Source organism: Musa acuminata, chromosome BXJ1-9 (assembly GCF_036884655.1).
Source record: "Musa acuminata AAA Group cultivar baxijiao chromosome BXJ1-9, Cavendish_Baxijiao_AAA, whole genome shotgun sequence".
Classification (NCBI taxonomy): domain Eukaryota; kingdom Viridiplantae; phylum Streptophyta; class Magnoliopsida; order Zingiberales; family Musaceae; genus Musa; species Musa acuminata.
The window spans coordinates 3,224,975-3,244,569 of NC_088335.1; the positions used below are offsets into that span (position 1 = coordinate 3,224,975).

Genomic DNA, 19,595 nt, shown 5'->3' on the forward strand with positions numbered 1-19,595 from the left:
GGTATTAGCCATGCATCTCGAGTGTTGCCGTATAATTTTCCCAACGCTTTGCCTTCGCTACAATCGCTCCTTTCTTCGGACGGAGGGAAGGACAGAGGAGAGAGAGAGAGAGAGAGAGAGAGAGCGAGGGAGATCGGTCTCCTTCTCGTCGCCTTCGAACTCTTCTCTCGATCTCGATTTCATTCTGTTCAAGTACGCTGGATCCGTCGCAAGAGACGCCGTTGAAGCCGCCGACGCCGACACCGACGTCGTCGGGCAACGGCCTGATCCGGTACCGGTCGCCGTCCGCCCCGGAGCTCAGCCTCGCCGCCCCAGCCGATCTCGAAGCCAAGATGAAGCGGGCACGACAGGAGCCCATCCTCGACAAGATCCAGCGCTTCCGCGGCGTCATCCTCGTCTTCGCCGTCCCCCTCATCCTCGTCTCCTTTGTCCTCTTCCTCATGCCCCGCTCGCCAGCGGTTATCTCCTTTGCCAGTAGAAAGACGATGCCCGGTGGCAGCGAGGCTGGATCTAAGAGCTATGCTGTTATCTTTGACGCGGGCAGTTCGGGAAGTAGGGTTCACGTCTTTTGCTTTGATGAGAATTTGGATCTGCTGCCTATAGGACAGGAGCTGGAGCTCTTTGTACAGGTACGGATACAATTGACGATGTGTATTTTTCTTCAATTAGCTGTAATTACATAAGTTTCTCTGCATTTTGAGTAATATATGTCTGATCACAGTATGTACCGATTGTTTCTAAATTGATTTCCATGAAAAGTGGGTAGATCTAAGTTTTCAGTATTTAAAATATTTTGTAGTCGCTCAAATTTAATTATAAGTACCGGAAAAAGAAAAGAAAACGGTATATCTCAAATCTGGAAGTTTATTCGCAATTAATGAAGATGTGATGGACTTTGTTTTGAGTTACATAAGGAATAAAAAAAAGGCCATTGTACATGGATTTTATTGAATTAACAATGAACTTTCTGAAGAACTCCTAGAGATGCATGTGATGGGTTTAATAAGGAAAGGGATCTTTAATAGATATTTTGACCTAACAAAAGATTTATATGATAAATTAGTATATGATAATATGTATGGAACCAGAGGTTCCCTATCATTGTAGGGATCTATCAAGAATCAACTTTAAGTCCTTATTGCACTTGTAGTGGATGAACTCTATAGGAACTCTCAGGATGAAATTCCATGGTGTAGGTATTTTGTTTATGACACTGGTTAGACTTTAGATTTATGATGGTTGAGTTAAGCCTCAAGATGGAGCTTTAGAGTGAAATTATACACTAGGCAATATGATTAAGTATGACTAGGAGTCTTAAGACTGAGTATTTAGAGTACTAATTTTAGTAATATGCATTGAAACTCATTGCAATAGAAAGATAAAAGTCATCACTAAGTAGAGGTTTTTTAATGTAATTGATATCTGACTCAATAGAAAGAGAAGATTGAATAAACATTGACCATAGAGATTAAGCGAGATGGTTTAATTGGAGAGGGTTCCTGTGTATTACACATGACTGTTCCAATTTGGTAATGACTTGAGGAACAAAATATTGAGGTGGGGCACTTCAAAAGCGCACCACCACCACTAAACAGTTTTTCACCCCGTGATGGCAACTGCATCTGGTGCCTCAAGTGATAGCTTAAGTCGCAATGTGTTGTTGCACTCAAGGAAGATAGTATAAAAATAATCTCTTTCATCAGATTTTCAGGTGAGACAGAATTTTTGGTTAAGTTGTGGTCCAGATGTAACTGGTAATGATGGAACACCAGAGGCATCAGATGATGACAATTGACAACATATACTCTAATTTTTTATTGCCTAATGGATATGTTATAAATGGCATTTGATATCTCTGACAATCAAAGCGAGAAGTCTACATCAAATGAATCCCTAAACAATAGCCTTTCTCTTTAACTTAAAAATAAAATAAAATCGGTGTGCTCCTGGTCCATCTAATTGCATCTAACATAACAAGTCACCTTGACATATTAATCATCTACTTACTAAAATATAAATTTCAAGTGTTATGAAACATCCCGTGTGAAGCAATTTTGTTGCTTGTTTCTTCTTTTACATGCAGAAAAAACCAGGCTTGAGCTTCTATGCTAAAGATCCTCAGCAGGCTGCACAATCTCTTGTTTCGCTGTTGGAGAAAGCTGAGAGTGTTGTTCCAATGAAATTGCGACAGCAAACACCTGTCAGAGTCGGGGTAAACTGTACTTCTTTGGACTAGAAGCTGTTGTAGTTCACATCAAATTCATGTTTAAGAAAAGTTGCATGTACTGCTGCCTGGCTGTCTAAGTGTGGTGCTTATGCAGGCTACAGCGGGTCTGAGAGCTTTAGGAGCTGAAACATCTGAAAAAATTTTGCAAGCGGTAGAAATTTCTCCATGTTCTAATATGATATCCTGATTCAACTGAAGTTTACTTCAACGTTTACAAACTTTTCAAACATTTTACCACCATTGGAAGATGTGTCAGTAAGTTTGGGTCATTTGCGCAGGTTAAAGATCTCCTTCAACACAAGAGCTCACTAAAGTTCAAGTCGGATTGGGTGACTGTTCTTGATGGGACTCAGGAAGGTGCTTTCCAATGGGTATATCACTTGGACTCTGATAATATCAATTAAAATGTTATATTAGAAATTACTTACTATTACTGGACTTGTTATTATTTAGTTAATTGAGTTCAAGTAGTTTTATAGATCAAGAAGGATTAACTCTTTAAAGAAAAATTTCTAGGTTGGCTTCTTGAGACTTTATTGGTGAATTTGATGACTTAATGCTGAAGAGTATTTTATAAAAAGGGCGATGCATGAATTCTCAAGGATTCATTTATTAATTTAATATTATATTTCACAGAGTTACTGTGAAGTAAATAAAATGCTCTTTAGTTTTTGTGACCACACTAGCTACCTTTCATTGGATGGTGAAGCAAAACTTAGAGGGGTAATGCATTGTACCACTCTACAAGAGCCTGTGCAATACATTGCAACTATAGTATATGATAGAGTTGTTAAAGCTGATGACAACCCAACCCAATGTGCATATAGGCCTTTCGGTAAATTGGAGTGTCAATAAAGATTGTTATAATTTAAAGGGCAGTAGCATCTGACTTGCTCAGAGTCTGAAGGCTAAACTTATCTTACATGAAATTCATGTGCGTTTATATAATGTTTTTGTATAAAATTTCTTTTAAAGTATAACTTCAGCTTGTATATCTTTGGAAATTCCACTCTTTACCCAAAGCCTACAATTGTTCTTGAGGTATGGAAGGAAAAATCTTTAATGCAAGCTAATTTCTGTTTTCTTGTATCTGGAAGATTAATGCTTGAACGATTATCTGGTTAACTAGTAGCTCATCACTGTAACACAACCAGTCCATACTTTTCTGAGAGCTTCTGATTGCATAATTATCTGAGATACAGTATAAAGTTGTTTATATATTTTAGCTGCATATACATTTAACTTAATTGCATTCAATACTGTCAATTTTCTTGTACTTCTACCTTATGGCATACTTGACATGCTTAGATTTATCTAATCCTATAAGCTTATGTCGATCACATTCCGAATCTTTAGACATCTAAGTCCTTATTCCTATCTAATATATATCCTTTTTATGGTCTCACGAAGAAAGTGTTTGCATGTAGGTCACTATCAATTATCTATTAGGAAAACTTGGGAAGTCTTATGCAAACACAGTTGGAGTGGTTGACTTGGGGGGTGGATCTGTTCAAATGGCTTATGCCATTTCAGAAAAGGATGCTGAACAGGCTCCAAAAGTCTCAGATGGAGAGGATTCATATGTGCAGAAATTGTTTCTAAAAGGAACTAAGTATTACTTATATGTCCACAGGTTCGGCATCTTTTTCTGCTAACTTCAGAATTCTTCTTTTCTACTATCTTCTGAAACTAATTTGGTAATGATTGTAAGCTGATGTGCATTTGAACATCTAGATCACACCTGTTTCTTAGGTTAAACTGACTTGCTGTCTCCTTTGTAGTTACTTGCGCTATGGTCTATTGGCTGCTCGTGCAGAGATTTTGAAGGTCACCAAGGATGACAGTAATTGCATTTTGAGCGGCTACCATGGTAATTTGATATACTCAATTAAGCTTCCAGATTTTAATATTAGTTTCTTTTTTTCATTGCTCTGGACCTATTGTCAATTTATGATGCTGTTTTGTCCTCATCGGTGACAGAACTGTGGTGATTAGTTAATTTTCAACATGTTTCCCTACATATATAGCTAGGACCAAGGTTTAAAATATCGTACCGTACTAACGTTTCGACATTCGCTTGGTACGGTACGATACAGTATACCGAGCGGTATACCGCTCGGTATATATATATATATATATATATATATATATATATATATATATATAATTTTTTTATATATATAAATATTTTTATAAAAGGCGACGTCGCCGAAAAAGGCGACACGACGTGGCCTTTTTCGGCGACGTTGCCTTTAATATATATATATATATACCGTCCGGTAACGGGCGGTCCGTGTACCGATCAGCTGATGGACCGGTACATAACGCTTGGTACGGGCGGTATTATTCGAAACTACATACCTTGGCTAGGACACTAACTACTCTGGGATGTGGAAGTTCACAATATACTTGGGTCTTATACAAGAATGGTTGCTCGTTGTCTTCTTGTTTTCCATTGAGAAAACCACTTGAAAATCTGAGGCAAGTAGAACCGTATTACATGCTGATATCTTTGGGCCCCTCAGGTGATTATTAACCCATTTATCAATATCCAATCGATAGAGTGGGTGCTTCATTATAACTCCAAGCATTCTGTTGGAATTCAGATGTTATAATGTCAATAGCTGATACAGGACATGACTTGCAAATAATTTTGCAGTTGTCTGGTTATACAACTGTTTTGGATTCACATTATGTTCTCATTTGATGCTTAAACACATGTTTTTCATGCAGAGCACCTAGCGTGTCCTTAGAATCAAGCCCATTGTTGCACTTAATCTTTACCTATCTCTTACATGACCAGCTAAAATGTCCAACAAATTGAATTTCTTTGGTTTTGGAAACTCGTGCTTATATTGTAAAACCAATTGATGCTGGAAAACTATGTTGGTTTTAAGAAGGCTTAGATAACTCTAAGATAAAACTAGTATTTGACTCTGTAATTAATTTGGTGATGATTTTTCTTCTCCAATCTTTACTTGGTAGCATGTTTCGTGTTTTCAGCCCTCGGAGTTGATAAATGGATTACTACATAGACTACTCGTATCAACAATGGCTATGGTTTTACGGGATAAGCTTGCATAATATAATCTCTTTGCGTGTCATCTTAATATAAAAAGATCAATTCTTTTTTTCTTTTCCCCACATCTTGTTCTCAAGGTCAATTTTTGTCTGTCTTTCATTATCTCACTAATAGCTTCGTTAAATGTGATTGCTTCTTCTAAATATTTTCCTTGCCTTACTTAAAGGGTCATACAAGTATGGTGGCAATGCATACAGAGCATCAGCAAAACAATCTGGTGCCAGCTTTTTGAAATGCAGGGAGGATGCAGTTAAGGCTCTCAGGGTTGATGAACCAGCGTGCACTCACATGAAGTGTACGTTTGGGGGCATCTGGAATGGTGGAGGTGGAGATGGGCAGAAAAATCTGTTTGTGGCATCTTTTTTCTTTGATCGGGCTGCCGAGGTAATATCATTATATGATGATTTCTTTTAGAACCCGAGATGTCATCTTTTACAAAAGAAATGTTGTATATATATATATATGTCTCCTGCTTGCCTCTGAAAATATTATCTAATTCTGGATATTTTTCAGGCTGGCTTTGTAGATCGCGAAAAGCCCATTGCAGTGGTTAAACCTTCACATTTCGAGAAGGCTGCAAAGCACGCTTGCCAGTTGAGCATCGAGGATGCTAAGGCTGCCTATCCTCGTGTCCAAGAGGACAACCTTCCTTACCTGTGCATGGATCTCGTGTACCAGTATACTTTGCTAGTAGATGGGTTCGGTATGTACAATTTTCAAACCTAAAAAGAGTTGTTATTCTACTAATTCGACGATCGATACCAATTCATTCTTTTTCATATAATGACAGCTATAGACCCAGATCACGACATCACACTGGTAAAGCAGGTCAAATATGGTGATGCCTTTGTTGAGGCAGCATGGCCGCTCGGTAGTGCCATTGAAGTTGCATCATCTGCATGAGATATAACCCTAGTTTCGTTCTGTCCTGTCGTAGCTACATCAAAGATCCCAAATCGAAGCATGGTAATCCGCAGCAGTGATTTTGCTGGGTGGGATAGTTTCTGACCAAGCTTTCGCCTCACCAAATATCCTGGTGCTTAAGAATCAAGGTCGAGCTGCAGCGAGGGGGGTTCCGAAACCACAATTTTGCTTGCATTAAGATTAATTTGCCTTATGGTTGTAGCTTAATAAAGGGGATGGAGGGCTGCTACAATTTCAAATTTCCACGCTGAACTCTCATTCTTTTTTTCCATTTACTTGAATCAAATGTTGCTTTGCCATTTGTGGACCTCTTCATTAGATAATATACACATTGGTCTCTAATTGTTTCATGCTGTGTTATCAATAGTGTGTTTGGTATGTTTTGTCTACGAAGAAACGTAAACGATATCATTCTCTTTATTATTCTGTTTCTCATATCATTTTAGGTCTCCTATCTCCCACGTTTATATAGTCAATTCTAAACCAATTCCATACGTTTCCATTATGTTACATGTGATTGAGATCATTCCTAATTTTCTCTGAAGCCTTTCTTAAGCTTTAAGATACGCATTTTACTTCAATTAATGGTCCCATTTCTCTGGAAAGCTACGATAGATCTTCTAATCACCATCGCGTGTGAACGGTTAAGATTAAAAGGTGACTGAGGATGCGTCCATTCTGATGGTTCCACTTTCAGAGCCGCCATTCCACGTCGCAATCCATGCCATGCTGCCAAGAGAGAGAGAGAGAGAGAGTTAAGAGAGCGCGCGGCATGTTACATGAACGATCAGGTCGGCAAGTCAACACAGGGATCATATCATCACCGCCTACCCGTAAACTTTCAAGTCGAGGAGACATCACATATGCCCTTGTGATCCTCCCAAAGCTAACAAAAGCAAATGATTCCCCCTCCCCGCCAAAGAAGTGGGTGCACCTGTTGCCATTTCCCCATCTCTCTTTTCTATCTACATCATGGATGCTTGCTGAACTCATCTTATCATCCCTCTGGCAGACTATTCTGACTGAGTAGCGGCGTCGAAGATCGATGAGAAAGAACCTGAAAGGATGATTTAGCATTCGGATCGTATCTTTATATATTATTCATTTCATCTGATTTCTTTGGCATTCCCGTGTTATTAATAATTACCATCAAATAAATATATCAGGAAATCATAGCTCGATCGCAATGGTGTGACTCAAAAGTCACAAGTAGTCTCCAACACGAAACCAACAAGACGTGGAGTTCTCAGCCATTTTTGTTTCCTTCTCTAGTAAGCTGGAGAACACAACATATCGCGTGCATGAGGCCTCGTGATTCCAAGGAAATGTGATACATATGGCTTCGGTTCAGCAAAGTGAGACCCGTGTCTTTCTTCACGTTCATCCATGAGCATTTCCAGCAAAAAGAGAAATAAGAAAAATGCAGGTCGGCAGAGAAAGGTAAAGAGAGTTCCATTTCTCGAAGAGAACCTGAGGACGTGGTGCGTTCACTTGCCACGATAGCTCGTGCCATCACCGTCGTCCTCTGCTCGATGCAGCCAATTTAGGGATTTCATCATCCTCGCGTCAGTGCGATCGCCGTGCGGCCAAAGGCGGATGCACCTGTCGCTTCGAGTGGAATGTGTGTGAGGGTGGAAGACGACGCCTTTGGCTTTTGTCTTCGTTCCTCTTTAATTAGCTTATTGCTTGTAGCTTCTCACGCTGTCCGATCTAATCATCTTTTTATCTTAGAAAATCTTTGAGAAACAGTGATGGATGGATGTCGAGGAGAAATCATAAAGTGACACCTCTTTTGACTCTATCTCATCACTTTTCGTAATTGCATATATATATAAGATATTAAACTCAAGATTTTGATTATAATGATGATAGGAATACTTCTCGATCGAACTCATGTCCGTGTCGGCACAATCTTGACTTGTTGGCCGCTGTAACGCGACTCGAGAGAGAAGAGAAGGGAAGGGAAGGGAACGGAGAGGAGAGCTCGCTTCGTGTTCCTCCTCCTCCTCGACGAAGAAGATAAAGGAGACAACGAGCGTCCAAAATACTCCTCTGTCTTCCACCTTCCTGAGGCAAACGAAAGCTCGACCATGTCGGATCCCGCGTCTCTTCCGCCCGGCTTTCGCTTCCACCCCACCGACGAGGAGCTGATCCTGCACTACCTACGGAACCAGGCGGCCTCCCTGCCGTGTCCCGTGTCCATCATCGCCGAGGTCGACATCTACAAGCTCGATCCATGGGACCTTCCTGGTCGGTAACCTGACGAGCTCCATGCGCGTAGGAAGGTGCGCGTCTTCTTCTTACTTGGTTCTTCTGTGGATTGGTGGCGTAGGCAAAGCGGTGTTTGGGGAGCGCGAGTGGTACTTCTTTAGCCCCAGGGATCGCAAGTACCCCAACGGCGTCCGGCCGAACAGAGCCGCCGCCTCCGGCTACTGGAAGGCGACCGGGACGGATAAGCCCATCCACGACAGCAGGGGGAACGAGCGCATCGGGGTCAAGAAGGCGTTGGTGTTCTACGAGGGAAGGCCTCCCAAGGGGAGCAAGACGAACTGGATCATGCACGAGTACCGCCTCGAAGAAGCTCGGAGGAGCAACTGCTACAAGCTGAAGCACGCCTCCATGAGGGTAACCATGACCTCACCTCTCCCACCATCTCTTCCTGCACTCGATGCTGGCGAGCTATTAAAGGTGCACGTCGATCGCAGTTGGATGACTGGGTCCTCTGCCGGATCTACAAGAAAAAGGGCAACCTGCAACCGGTGCCGCCATCGATGGACGATCGAGAACGACAAGATCCAGCAGACTCTGCCTCGCCCAGCTTTCACGGCATGAATCGAGCTCTGTCCATGGCAGATCTCATGGAGGACTACTCAGCACCGTCACACCTGTTCGCTAACCTGCCGGTGATGCAGGGATCCGAGCTTGGCTTTCTCAGGGCTCAACCGAGGATGGATCATCAGCTCTTACGACCTGGAAACTTCGACGGCAGCAGCGATGTCCACTACCACCTCTCTCGACAGAAGAAACCCAGTGATGCGACCATCTACACCGCTGACTTCAGCTCGCTGAGCCAACGATTGCTCGATCTGCCCGGCTCTCATCTGTGATTACATCGAGTGAGACGCAGAAACAGCTTGCATTAGCAATCGACGAGAAGCCATTCTTTATCTCCACAACCACAAGCTTTATGTTGGATCGAAGATATCATGCGATACACATGAAAGTCATAATGTTTCTAAAGAACTATTGTGGTTGAGAATCTAATGGAAGTCTTAACGATGCAAACACCAATTTCGTTTATCTTTTACCCAATAGATTTTATTAGAAAAAGGAAACAAATGTAGAAATAAATTGTTCTTCAAATCAAGTTAACAACATCATATATTTAATATATTAGACGTAGTTATAATTTTACTTATTTCTATTTTTTCTCTTATAATTGAGCCTATAAATTATTCTATTCCAAAAAAAAAAAAAACTTAGGGATTTTAATTAATGCCTTAATCATTCAAACTAATGGACATCAACGAATATTGAATGACGTATTTGCAAAATTATGTATATGCGTTCCTCCTAATTTTCTCATTTTTGTATTCAAACCTTTAAAAGTGAAGTTTATTATATATACATAAACCTTTAAAAGTTTATTATATATACATATACAAAGGAAAAGATAAAACTTTCTTCTTCTCATTTATGATCGAGTATAAAAATTTAACTTTAACAAAAAAAAATATAGAGAATTATTCATATCTACGTTCGTACATCTTGGATTACTAACTGGAGTATCGGAATGATCGGATTATAAAATATTTTTTTATCTTAATCTTCGTACTAACTACGTCGGATCGATCAAAATATCAATGATATTTTCCTTTAACAATCACCTACAAATTTTAAAATTTGATGTCAATCTAAATAGTGCCAAATGCGTTTATCTATCCATAGTGTTCTGATTAGACTTTGTTTAAGAGAATTGGAAGTCCACATGAAAGTTTCACGACATTTAATTCATCGTAGGTGTCATAATTGACATGCTTCATGTTCTATTTATATTCGTGCTATATGTTGTCGTCCTTTGTTCCTAATACCAGTAGTAGTGGTGTATAAATGTCTTGGGTTGGAAATTGTCTCCTGCTTTCTTTAGAAAAGTTATAATATTTTGATTTAGTTTCAACTCAAATAATTATAATATTTCGATTTAATCTCATTAAAAATGAAAGTTTGACTCGAGTAATTTAAATTTAGGCATTTTTGCACTCATAATTAAGCCTTCACAACTTCATCAGTTAGTTATCTCATCGAGTTTGATTATGATAAATAATATCAAAATCGACTTAGTATTAGATATCGTAAGAAAAGACGGTGTACGAAACTACTGTAGAGTGTGACAAATCTTATCAACATCATTAGTTATTGCAATTGAAATGTGGCCGGTATATATATATATATATATATATATATATATATATATATAGAGAAAGAAAGCGTCTTTACGTCACATTTCAATCGCAAAGAATGAAGGTGGTGGTAAAGAATGAAGGGACAGTGATTGCTTTAAAATTCCCTATCCTTCCTTTAGTAGAATCATGCATTATTGGAAGAATGAAAGGAGGATGAGTCCATCTTTTCCCTTTTTCTTTTCTTTATGTCAAGAGATTGCCAATTGCATCGAAGACAAAACTTGGCGTCACGATTACATTCGTTTGCATCTCTCGCTTTTTTGTCTCAACCGTCCATTTGTTTTAAGGAAAAAATAACACAAAAATATAATTAAAATGAAAGACGATATTTGATCCCAATATCTTATTATCAAAAGTTTTTTTTATGGGATCGAGCTAATTGACATCTTCAATATTTATTATTTTGTAATATTCACTGCACATAATTTGTAACTCGATGATCTAAAAATAATAATAATGTAAAGTGGATCTGAACAGGTGCGAGCCATGGGATCTTCCAAGTAGGCTTCTTCCTATTGCTTTGATGTTCTGTCGCTCGAATCCCAGTTTGGAGGTCCGAGTCGTTGAGCTTTCCATGGGGTTCTGCTGTTGTTTGTGCAGGCGAGGCAAAGATGGGAGAGAAGGAGTGGTACTTCTTCTGCCGGAGGGACAGGAAGTACCCAACCGGAGCTGGGTTTTGGAAGGCCACAGGAAAAGACAAGGAGGTCTTCAGGGGGAGAGGAGTCCTCGTTGGCATGAAGAAGACCCTTGTGTTCTACGGAGGAAGGGCACCCAAGGGAGTGAAGACAAACTGGGTGATGCACGAGTACAGGCTTGAAGGCACTTCAATGTCGATCCCCGATCTCCCCAAGTCTGCAAAGGCACGTACTGTTCTTCTCTATCGATGAACTATCGTTAGTTACTGTCCTTCCGCTGTACCTCTCTGTAAGGAGAATCTAAACCCGATGGTAGCAGGATGAATGGGTTGTGTGTAGGGTCTTCCACAAGGATACAGGACACAGTAAAACCCCACTGCCCAGGAAATTTACCAAGGTAATTTGATAATCCAAAAATAATAATAAAACAGAAATAATAAAAGAAACAAGAACATCATATTTACGTAGTTCGATCAATTGACTCACATCCACGGACGAAGGAGAAACAAAATACTAACATCCACGGATGAAGGAGGAACAAAATACTACTATAAAAAGGATAATTACAAATGCCTTAGGAAGATGTTCTTAGGTCATAAAATACGAAACTACTAAACAAGAAAAGCCTAAAGCAAATAATTAGGTTTTCTTGTGGTGCATCTGACTTCAAAGCCCAGACCCTTATTTATAGTTTAAACAAGAGATACCAAACTTGATTTTCCTGATGTGAGACTTGCCAAACTAACAAATCTCTACCTTGGCATGTCCCAACAAAACTTGTTCCATCTTCTTCATAAAAGCCCCAACGGGCAATCACCAACAATGAACACCAACCAATTCCAAGCACTGCTTGAACTTTCTTACCCGAAGGCGGATTCACAAGATCTCAAGTTCTATTCTGATGGAGAGATTTAATTTCTTCATTCATCGCAATCAACCACTTCGCGGAATTATCACAAGAAACTGTATCTGAGTATGTAGTAGGCTCACCAACTTCACTTGTTTCTTCTACAACAGACAAAACATATGCAACCAAATTTGCATATCTTTGTGATGGTCGAATATCTCTTCGTGGTCTATTCTTGGCTATGGAATATTGCTCTTCATCTAGATCATCTTCTTCAGTATACTCAGGACCATCTACTGATATTCTTTGAGTAGAAGAATTCGATTTAAAAGAATCTGAACTACCAATCTCAAGCTCTCCTTGCTTCTGCACACTTTCATTTGTACAACTAGTAGATTCCTCTTTGGAAGATCACATAGACAATTCATCAAAAGTAACATTTCTACTGATTATAAATTTTGGGGATTTTGAATCAGAACACCTAATCTGTATCCTTTCACCCCTTAGGCATACCCAAGGAAAATGTACTTTTTCGCTCGAGACTCTAATTTTTCTTCATTTATATGCATGTATGTTGGACATCCAAAAATTTTTAAATCAGAGTAATCAGCAGGAGTACCTGACCAAACTTCCTCCAGAGTTTTAAAGTTAAGTATTGTAGAAGGAGCGTGGTTGACAACGTAACAGACCATATTAATCGCCTCTGCCCAAAAGTCCTTTGTCAACCCTACATTTGAGATCATATACGTTGCTCTCTCAAAGAGTGTTCTGTTCATATGTTCGGCCATACCATTTGCTGAGGCGTCATCCTAATAGTGCGATACCAAACAATTCCTTCATTTTTGCAGAATTCATCAAAGTCACCTTCACAAAATTCCATGTCATTATTTGTTGGAAGTCGCTTAATCAGTTTACCTATTTGCTTCTTAATCAAAGTCTTTCATTGTTTAAAGGTTAGAAAAACATCATTTTTATATTTCAGAAAATAAATCTAAACTTTCCTGAAATAATCATAAATGAAAGTTAACATATACCTGGCACCACCTGTAGACTGAACATGAGCTGGATCCCAAAGGTATGAATTAATATAGTCAAGAGTACCTTTTGTATTGTGAACCGTCGGAGAATTGAAGCTGACTCTTTTCTGCTTTCCAAAAATGTAATGTTCACAAAAATACAGTGGCTCAATACTCTATCCGCCAAAAAGACCCCTTTTGCTTAATATGCTCAAATATTTTTCACTCATATCACCCAAACGCATATGCCATAATTTGGTGATATCAGAATCAGACAATGATGATGACTATACTGCAACTGAGCCTGCGACAGTAGTTCCCTGCAAAATATACAAGTTACCAAACCTACAAGCTTTCATAACAACAAGGGCACTTCTAGAAACTTTCATAACTCCACTTTCAACTACGTATTTACACCCAAGAACCTCTAGGGTGCCTAAAGAGATGAGATTCTTTTTTAAATCAGGAACATGTCTAACATTAGTGAGCATCCTCACAATACCATCATGCATTTTAATTCGGATTGTGACTTTACCAATAACATCACACACAACATTATTATCTATCAAAACAATTCTACCATTACAAGATTCATATGTGGAAAACAAATCTATATTAGGACACATGTGATAAGAATAACCCGAATCTAAATCCATTCATTTTTAGACCTCGTCCTGTCATCAATAGCAAAGAAAATATTTCTAACATTCTCATCAGTTACTACACTAGCTTCAGCGGACTCAGTAGTTTTCTCGATAATTTTTTCCTTTTGCTTTAATTTATTTTTTAATTTAAAGCAATCAACCTTAATGTGTCCCATTTTATGAAAATATCTGTACTCCAAATTTCTATGTCTGGATTTAAATCTAGATTTAGATATAACTGTTAAATTCTCTTTTCTCCATTCTACCCTTGACAATCAGACCTTCGTTCTAATTCCCTCTACTTTCCCTAGTGATATCCCTGTCTATTTGCTCCTTAGATTTTAGTGCAGATTTAATTTCCTGATATAAAATTATTTCTTTTCCATAAATCATAGTATCATAGAAATACTTAAAGGGTTGAGGAAGAGAACACAAAAGTAATAGGGTCTTATCATCGTCATCAATTTTCGCATATATATTCTCCAAATCTATAACTAAAGAATCAAATTTATCAAGATGTGAGAGCATAGATGTACCTTCAGTCATCCGAAGTATATACAAACTCAGCTTCAAGTAGAGACGATTCTCCACTGTCCTCTTCATATACAAGGCTTTAAGTTTGTCCCACATGCTCTTAGCCTTAGTCTCCGTAGTTACCTCCCGTAAAACCTCATTAGAGAGATTTAGAATAATGCTTGATCGGGCCTTTTTATCTATACCTGCAAGATCTTCTTTTGATGTACCATCTGGAATGTTCTTAGCTCCCTATAGTGTCAAATCAACTCCGTCTTGAACCAGAATGACCTCCATCTTGAATTACCAAATGTCAAAGTTGACATTTCGGTCGAATTTCTCGACAACGGTCTTTGTTATTGTCATTATTGTCAAAAGATCCTGAAACCAAACTGTGATACCAGTTTGTTAGAGCTAGCCCCAAGAAATTTACCAATGGGTAATTTGGCAACCCAAAAAAGATAATAAAGTAGAAATAATAAAAGCCATAAGAAACCAGATTTACGTGGTTCGATCAATTGACCTACATCCACAAACGAAGGAGGAGCAAAACACTACTATAAAAGGGACAATTATAAATACCTTAGGAAGATGTTCCTAGACTACTAAATAAGAAAAGCCTAAAGCAAATAATTAGATTTTCTTATGGTACATCTAACTTCGAAGTTCAGACCCTTATTTATAGTTTAAACAGGACTCGCCAAACTAATACCTCGGCGGCTGAGAGAAACAATAACTCATCTGCCAATCAGGAGGCACTGCAAGGTGGAGCAGCACTCCAACAAGTCGATGGGCTGTCCTTGGCAGGACACAGGGCTGAGTGCTGACCACAACACGGAGATCTCCTCGGTGGTGTCGAAGCCCTACGATGACCTCGACGACCCTTCTTCGACTGCACCATTCTTCGATTTGGAGGACATGTGGAGCTCTGAAGAATTCGAGCTAGGTCGATGCATCAGGACCACCGATTCATCATCTCACCCTGTGTGTTCGCTAGATTCAATTACATGGTATGTATCTCTCATTGTCCATCGCGCAAAGGGTGTGAGGACTAATGAAAAAGACGATTCTTTTGTCCAGCTAGTTGTACTGTCAATGGATTTGTAACCTTCAACCCTGTATATGGGAGGATTACAGTCTCTAATGACCAGCTAAAAGGATGTAAGAACTCAGTTAAAGGAGTGTGTGTGCGTGTGTGCGTGAGAGAGAGAGAGAGAGAGAGAGAGAGGTGCAAGTGGAGGAGGATTCTTCGATTCTTATTTGCTTCATCTAATAGCTTACTTTCCATTCAAAGCAAAGCGTTTCTGTTCATCACAAAGGGTTGGTGTGAGGAGAAGAACCACCTTTCATGCATCAAAATCGGGGGAAGAAACCATAAGGAACAATCTCATAGCACGAGAGTACACAACGTATATATGTTTTGAAGCTTGAAGGTTAAGCACCTTCACTACAAAGACTCGGTAATGGATAGAATGCCTTCTTCCTTCCATGGCATGAGATACCAAGATAGTATCTTGGTAAGCTTCGAAGCTAATCAATCCAATGCCGGCTTGGCTGCTCCCTCTCGAACTACAGACTACTGGCCAATCTCTACGGTGCAGAGTGGAAGGATTCAGAAGGAGCTCAAAAGAAAGAGAAACGTGAGGAGCACTGCCTCCATGTTCGACAAGAAATCCGATAGTGGGATGTCAGGCATGCATCGGGTTATCGAACGATGAAGTGGAATACGTAACTGCATGCGTAGTGTTCTTGGATTTTCGTGGTGGAATTAGAAACTTCAAAGGATTACTGTGAGGTGAAGAAGAGAGTTTGAATCTAATGAGTTCTGTGAATTAAAATCATGTTTGGCTTGTAATCTTTTTGGTGTCTTATTTACCACTGTTTGGAAATATTAGGGGTTGAGACGGGAAACATCAAAAATTTCAGTATCACAGCTATAGAATGTGTTTCTCGAAGAGTGTGTATATATATATATATATATATATATACATACATATATACATACATATATATATATATATATATACATATATATTAGAATATTATGTGGATCGATCTATAGGGAGAGCCGATTTAGTTATATTATTTTTACACTATATTACTGTATTTTCAGTAATACCTATATTTGTATAAATTTGTAAAAATATTATATTTATAGTGTTTTTACACCACATTATAAAATATTCAGTAACACTAAGAAAACAATGTAATGTAATATAAATTCATTGTAACACAGCATTTTTATACTACTTTATAATGTTTTCTTGATATTATTAAAAATATTGTGTTATAAAAGTGTTATAACTGTATTGACTCATTTTTAGGTAAAAAAAAGATAGATGATTGGGTATTTTAAGTATTAGGTTAAAAAAAAAAGAGAATACTATTTTAAAAAATTTAAAGTTTTTATTTTTTATAAATGTATATAAATAATCTTTCAGAAAAAGAAATAGATAAAATATATAATACAAGGATGATAAATAAAATAATAATAATAATAATAATAATAATAATAATAATAATATTATTATTATTATTATTATTATTATTATTATTATTATTTTAAGAAGGGGTTATGAACGGTAAGCTTTAGAAAGAAAAAGAAAAAACTCAAAAAAGAGGGTGGGTCCCACTATAAACAAGTAGCGTGGGTCCTGGGTGCGTCAACGGGTCGGTTGTGGAGGTGGAGTCCTACGCGTGTCTTCTACTACAACTGTCACCTTGCCACCATCCTGACCGTCTACATCTGCCGTCGCGGAACGACCTGCATCAACGAACGGAGGAGATCCAATACGGCAGCGCGATTAGACAGAACGGACAACAAGAAACGGTTTGTTCATATGTTTTCTTTATCCTATTCCTATAACAATCGACGATCTTTTTGTGTTTCTTCTCCTCGCAATCTCCCAATCATCTCCAATTTCTCCTCCTTTTGATCTGTGTTTTTTTTTTTTTGGGACTTTTGGGTTTTTTGTTTGATCTCGTTGGGAGAAAGAAAAAAGCTTCGACCTTTGGAATCCATGGCGGAAGCTTTGGCTCAGAGGACCCTCCTTTTGCCTGGCGGGCATCTTTCTTTGCCGCCGTTTTGCGGGATGCGGAGCCGCCCTTCTCTTGCGGCGTTCACTCTCTTTTCACGTACCAAGGTTGAGCCCTTGAGGTCTTCTTCTTGTGATAGCAAGTTCCGTGGGAGGAGACTGGTCGTTGGGGCGCGGAGAGGGAGGCCCTCGAGGGCACACCTCGGTTCTGGCTCTGAACAGGTGACCGAAACCTACAAAATCTTACCTTCTCTGGTTTTTCGTTCTTCTTGCCAACGTTTGATCTTTTTAGGTTTTGAGGGGGAGTTTTCGTGTTTCCCCCTTTTCTTGTTCGCCATTTTTGATCTTTTCGGCTCTTTCTCGAAGCAAAAAGATGATTTTTGGATCATTTAAAGTTTTGTGTGTATCTGGATTTTCAGGGTATCTTCGATTTGCGTTCGTGGTGATGACCTCTTTTCTTTCGTTTTGATTGCAGATGGCTCTGTCGTTCAAGAAGGCTATGAAATGGTGGCAGAAGGGGCTTCAACCCAATATGGTGGAGATCGAGTCGGCTGAGCATCTCGTCGACTCCTTATTGAACGCTGGCGACAAGCTTGTTATTGTGGATTTCTTCTCCCCAGGGTGTGGAGGCTGCAGAGCGCTTCATCCAAAGGTATATATATGATATCTGTAAAACCTTGTTACTCCTTGAACGTTTACAAGACAGCTTCTATATAGATATTGCAGATTAAACATCTTCTTTTTCTTCCCCTGATGTAATTTGCGTGTTTGCAGATTTGCCAGTTCGCCCAATCGAATCAAGATGTTTTGTTTCTCCAAATAAATTACGAGCAACATAAGTCGATGTGCTACAGCTTGGGTGTCCATGTTCTCCCCTTCTTTAGGTTCTATCGCGGAGCACACGGGCGCCTGTGCAGCTTCAGCTGCACCAATGCAACTGTGAGATCCATATCCTCCTTCCTTCCTTCCTTCCCTTCTGTAGAACTCAATTATTTCTTATCATCACCATCAAATGGTTAGTATGAGGATCATGTAATTCTTGTTGCAAACATTGATATGTAACATTCAAAATTAGTGCTTCAATTTAAATCTGTTTTAGGATGATGAGATGCTGCTTGCTTGTAGCATATTGTTGATCTCCTAATTTTGTGCTTAGTGACCCTTCCGGTTACTCATAAAGTCTCTTTACTTGCTACAACCCGTAAAAAACATTGCTTTAGACGATGCATATCTAAGAAACCTATGTTTTTTCTACTCTTTACTAGTCGATTGGATCTTCTTTTCCTTGTTTCTATAACGGAGATAATCGCACGTAGTGTGCCATATTATTGAATTGTAGTGGTTTGGTTTAGAAACAATACTGCAAGCCTTTGTATACTCTTTCTTGCTCGTGTGTATAAGGCCTATAGTTTCAATGTTTTGTGTAAGCTGATACCGTCTACAATATCAGTTTTTTGGCTTCTCTTTGCATGTCGCAAGTGACCTTTGATCATTTGTTCTAAACCATTGTTTCCCGCATCACCAACAGATTAAGAAATTTAAAGATGCTTTGGCCAAGCACATCACTGACAGATGCAGCCTTGGGCCAGCTAGGGGGCTGGAGGAGTCAGAGCTCTTGGCTTTGGCCGCAAACAAAGATCTCTCCTTTAACGACACAAGCAAGCCAGTTCCTGTGCCTGAAGAGATTCCAGAGAGAATTCCAACAAGCCCGAAACTCCCTCTTCATGCTGTCCGTAGACCTGCCCAGGAATCCGAGGACAAGGCCCTAGCCGCAGCTGGGAGATGAGATGGTGCTCGGTGATGTCTCATCTCCCATTAGCTGTTATACTACTTACTTTGTATAATTCGCGGTCGCTTTGTATACTTTGCTGTGTATATATGTTTGATGATTGCTGTAGTGCAGGCCATGTTTTTTGGTTTGAGAAGCCTGCTGATTGGGTATGTAGTTGGAGATGACGAGTGGTGTGCTTCCTCCCCTGCGGAGATCCTTGGTGTTTCTATATATTGCTCTATGCTAGAAGGATATTTGCTTCTATAAGTTGGAGCTTGTTGTTGAAACATGGTTCTGGTCGCTTGTCTTCTTTGTAAACCTTGCGTCTCATGTGAAGTGTGAAGTGAAAGCATGAAAGCTTATCCTAAAAGATGTGATGCCAGTTCCTTTTTCTCTGGTGTTGCTGATTTGGTTGGTTGTCATGTTCTATGACAGGGA

At 39.3% G+C, this 19,595-nt stretch overlaps 3 protein-coding genes across 3 annotated transcripts; all 3 read left to right on the top strand.

Annotated features, from left to right (window-relative positions):
• Nucleotides 1-47: 47 nt before the first annotated feature.
• Nucleotides 48-6,583, top strand: LOC103996977 (probable apyrase 1). Its single transcript, XM_009418061.3, has 9 exons — nt 48-629; nt 2,084-2,212; nt 2,322-2,378; nt 2,506-2,598; nt 3,655-3,860; nt 4,009-4,097; nt 5,476-5,693; nt 5,823-6,012; nt 6,100-6,583. The coding sequence occupies exons 1-9, from the start codon at nt 333-335 to the stop codon at nt 6,210-6,212; spliced, it is 1,392 nt and encodes a 463-aa protein (XP_009416336.1). The 5' UTR covers nt 48-332; the 3' UTR covers nt 6,213-6,583.
• Nucleotides 6,584-8,080: 1,497 nt separating this feature from the next.
• LOC103996978 (NAC domain-containing protein 58) lies at nt 8,081-9,533 on the top strand. The gene is made up of 3 exons (XM_009418062.3): nt 8,081-8,483; nt 8,566-8,858; nt 8,939-9,533. Exons 1-3 carry the CDS (start codon nt 8,324-8,326, stop codon nt 9,338-9,340), a joined length of 855 nt encoding a protein of 284 aa, XP_009416337.2. The 5' UTR covers nt 8,081-8,323; the 3' UTR covers nt 9,341-9,533.
• Nucleotides 9,534-17,214: 7,681 nt separating this feature from the next.
• Nucleotides 17,215-19,548, top strand: LOC135592510 (thioredoxin-like 1-2, chloroplastic). Its single transcript, XM_065081999.1, has 4 exons — nt 17,215-17,608; nt 17,862-18,038; nt 18,161-18,325; nt 18,915-19,548. Exons 1-4 carry the CDS (start codon nt 17,372-17,374, stop codon nt 19,170-19,172), a joined length of 837 nt encoding a protein of 278 aa, XP_064938071.1. The 5' UTR covers nt 17,215-17,371; the 3' UTR covers nt 19,173-19,548.
• Nucleotides 19,549-19,595: the final 47 nt, after the last annotated feature.

Bases quoted from the DNA above. Each gene is read 5' to 3' on its own strand.
- LOC103996977 (XM_009418061.3), top strand. From the start codon at position 333: ATGAAGCGGGCACGACAGGAGCCCATCCTCGACAAGATCCAGCGCTTC. The intron at 2,379-2,505 runs GTAGAAATTTCT...TCATTTGCGCAG, and splicing joins CTGAAAAAATTTTGCAAGCG to GTTAAAGATCTCCTTCAACA. The intron at 2,599-3,654 runs GTATATCACTTG...GTTTGCATGTAG, and splicing joins AGGAAGGTGCTTTCCAATGG to GTCACTATCAATTATCTATT.
- LOC103996978 (XM_009418062.3), top strand. From the start codon at position 8,324: ATGTCGGATCCCGCGTCTCTTCCGCCCGGCTTTCGCTTCCACCCCACC. The intron at 8,484-8,565 runs GTCGGTAACCTG...TTGGTGGCGTAG, and splicing joins CGATCCATGGGACCTTCCTG to GCAAAGCGGTGTTTGGGGAG. The intron at 8,859-8,938 runs GTAACCATGACC...CGTCGATCGCAG, and splicing joins TGAAGCACGCCTCCATGAGG to TTGGATGACTGGGTCCTCTG.
- LOC135592510 (XM_065081999.1), top strand. From the start codon at position 17,372: ATGGCGGAAGCTTTGGCTCAGAGGACCCTCCTTTTGCCTGGCGGGCAT. The intron at 17,609-17,861 runs GTGACCGAAACC...TTTTGATTGCAG, and splicing joins TCGGTTCTGGCTCTGAACAG to ATGGCTCTGTCGTTCAAGAA. The intron at 18,039-18,160 runs GTATATATATGA...GCGTGTTTGCAG, and splicing joins GCAGAGCGCTTCATCCAAAG to ATTTGCCAGTTCGCCCAATC.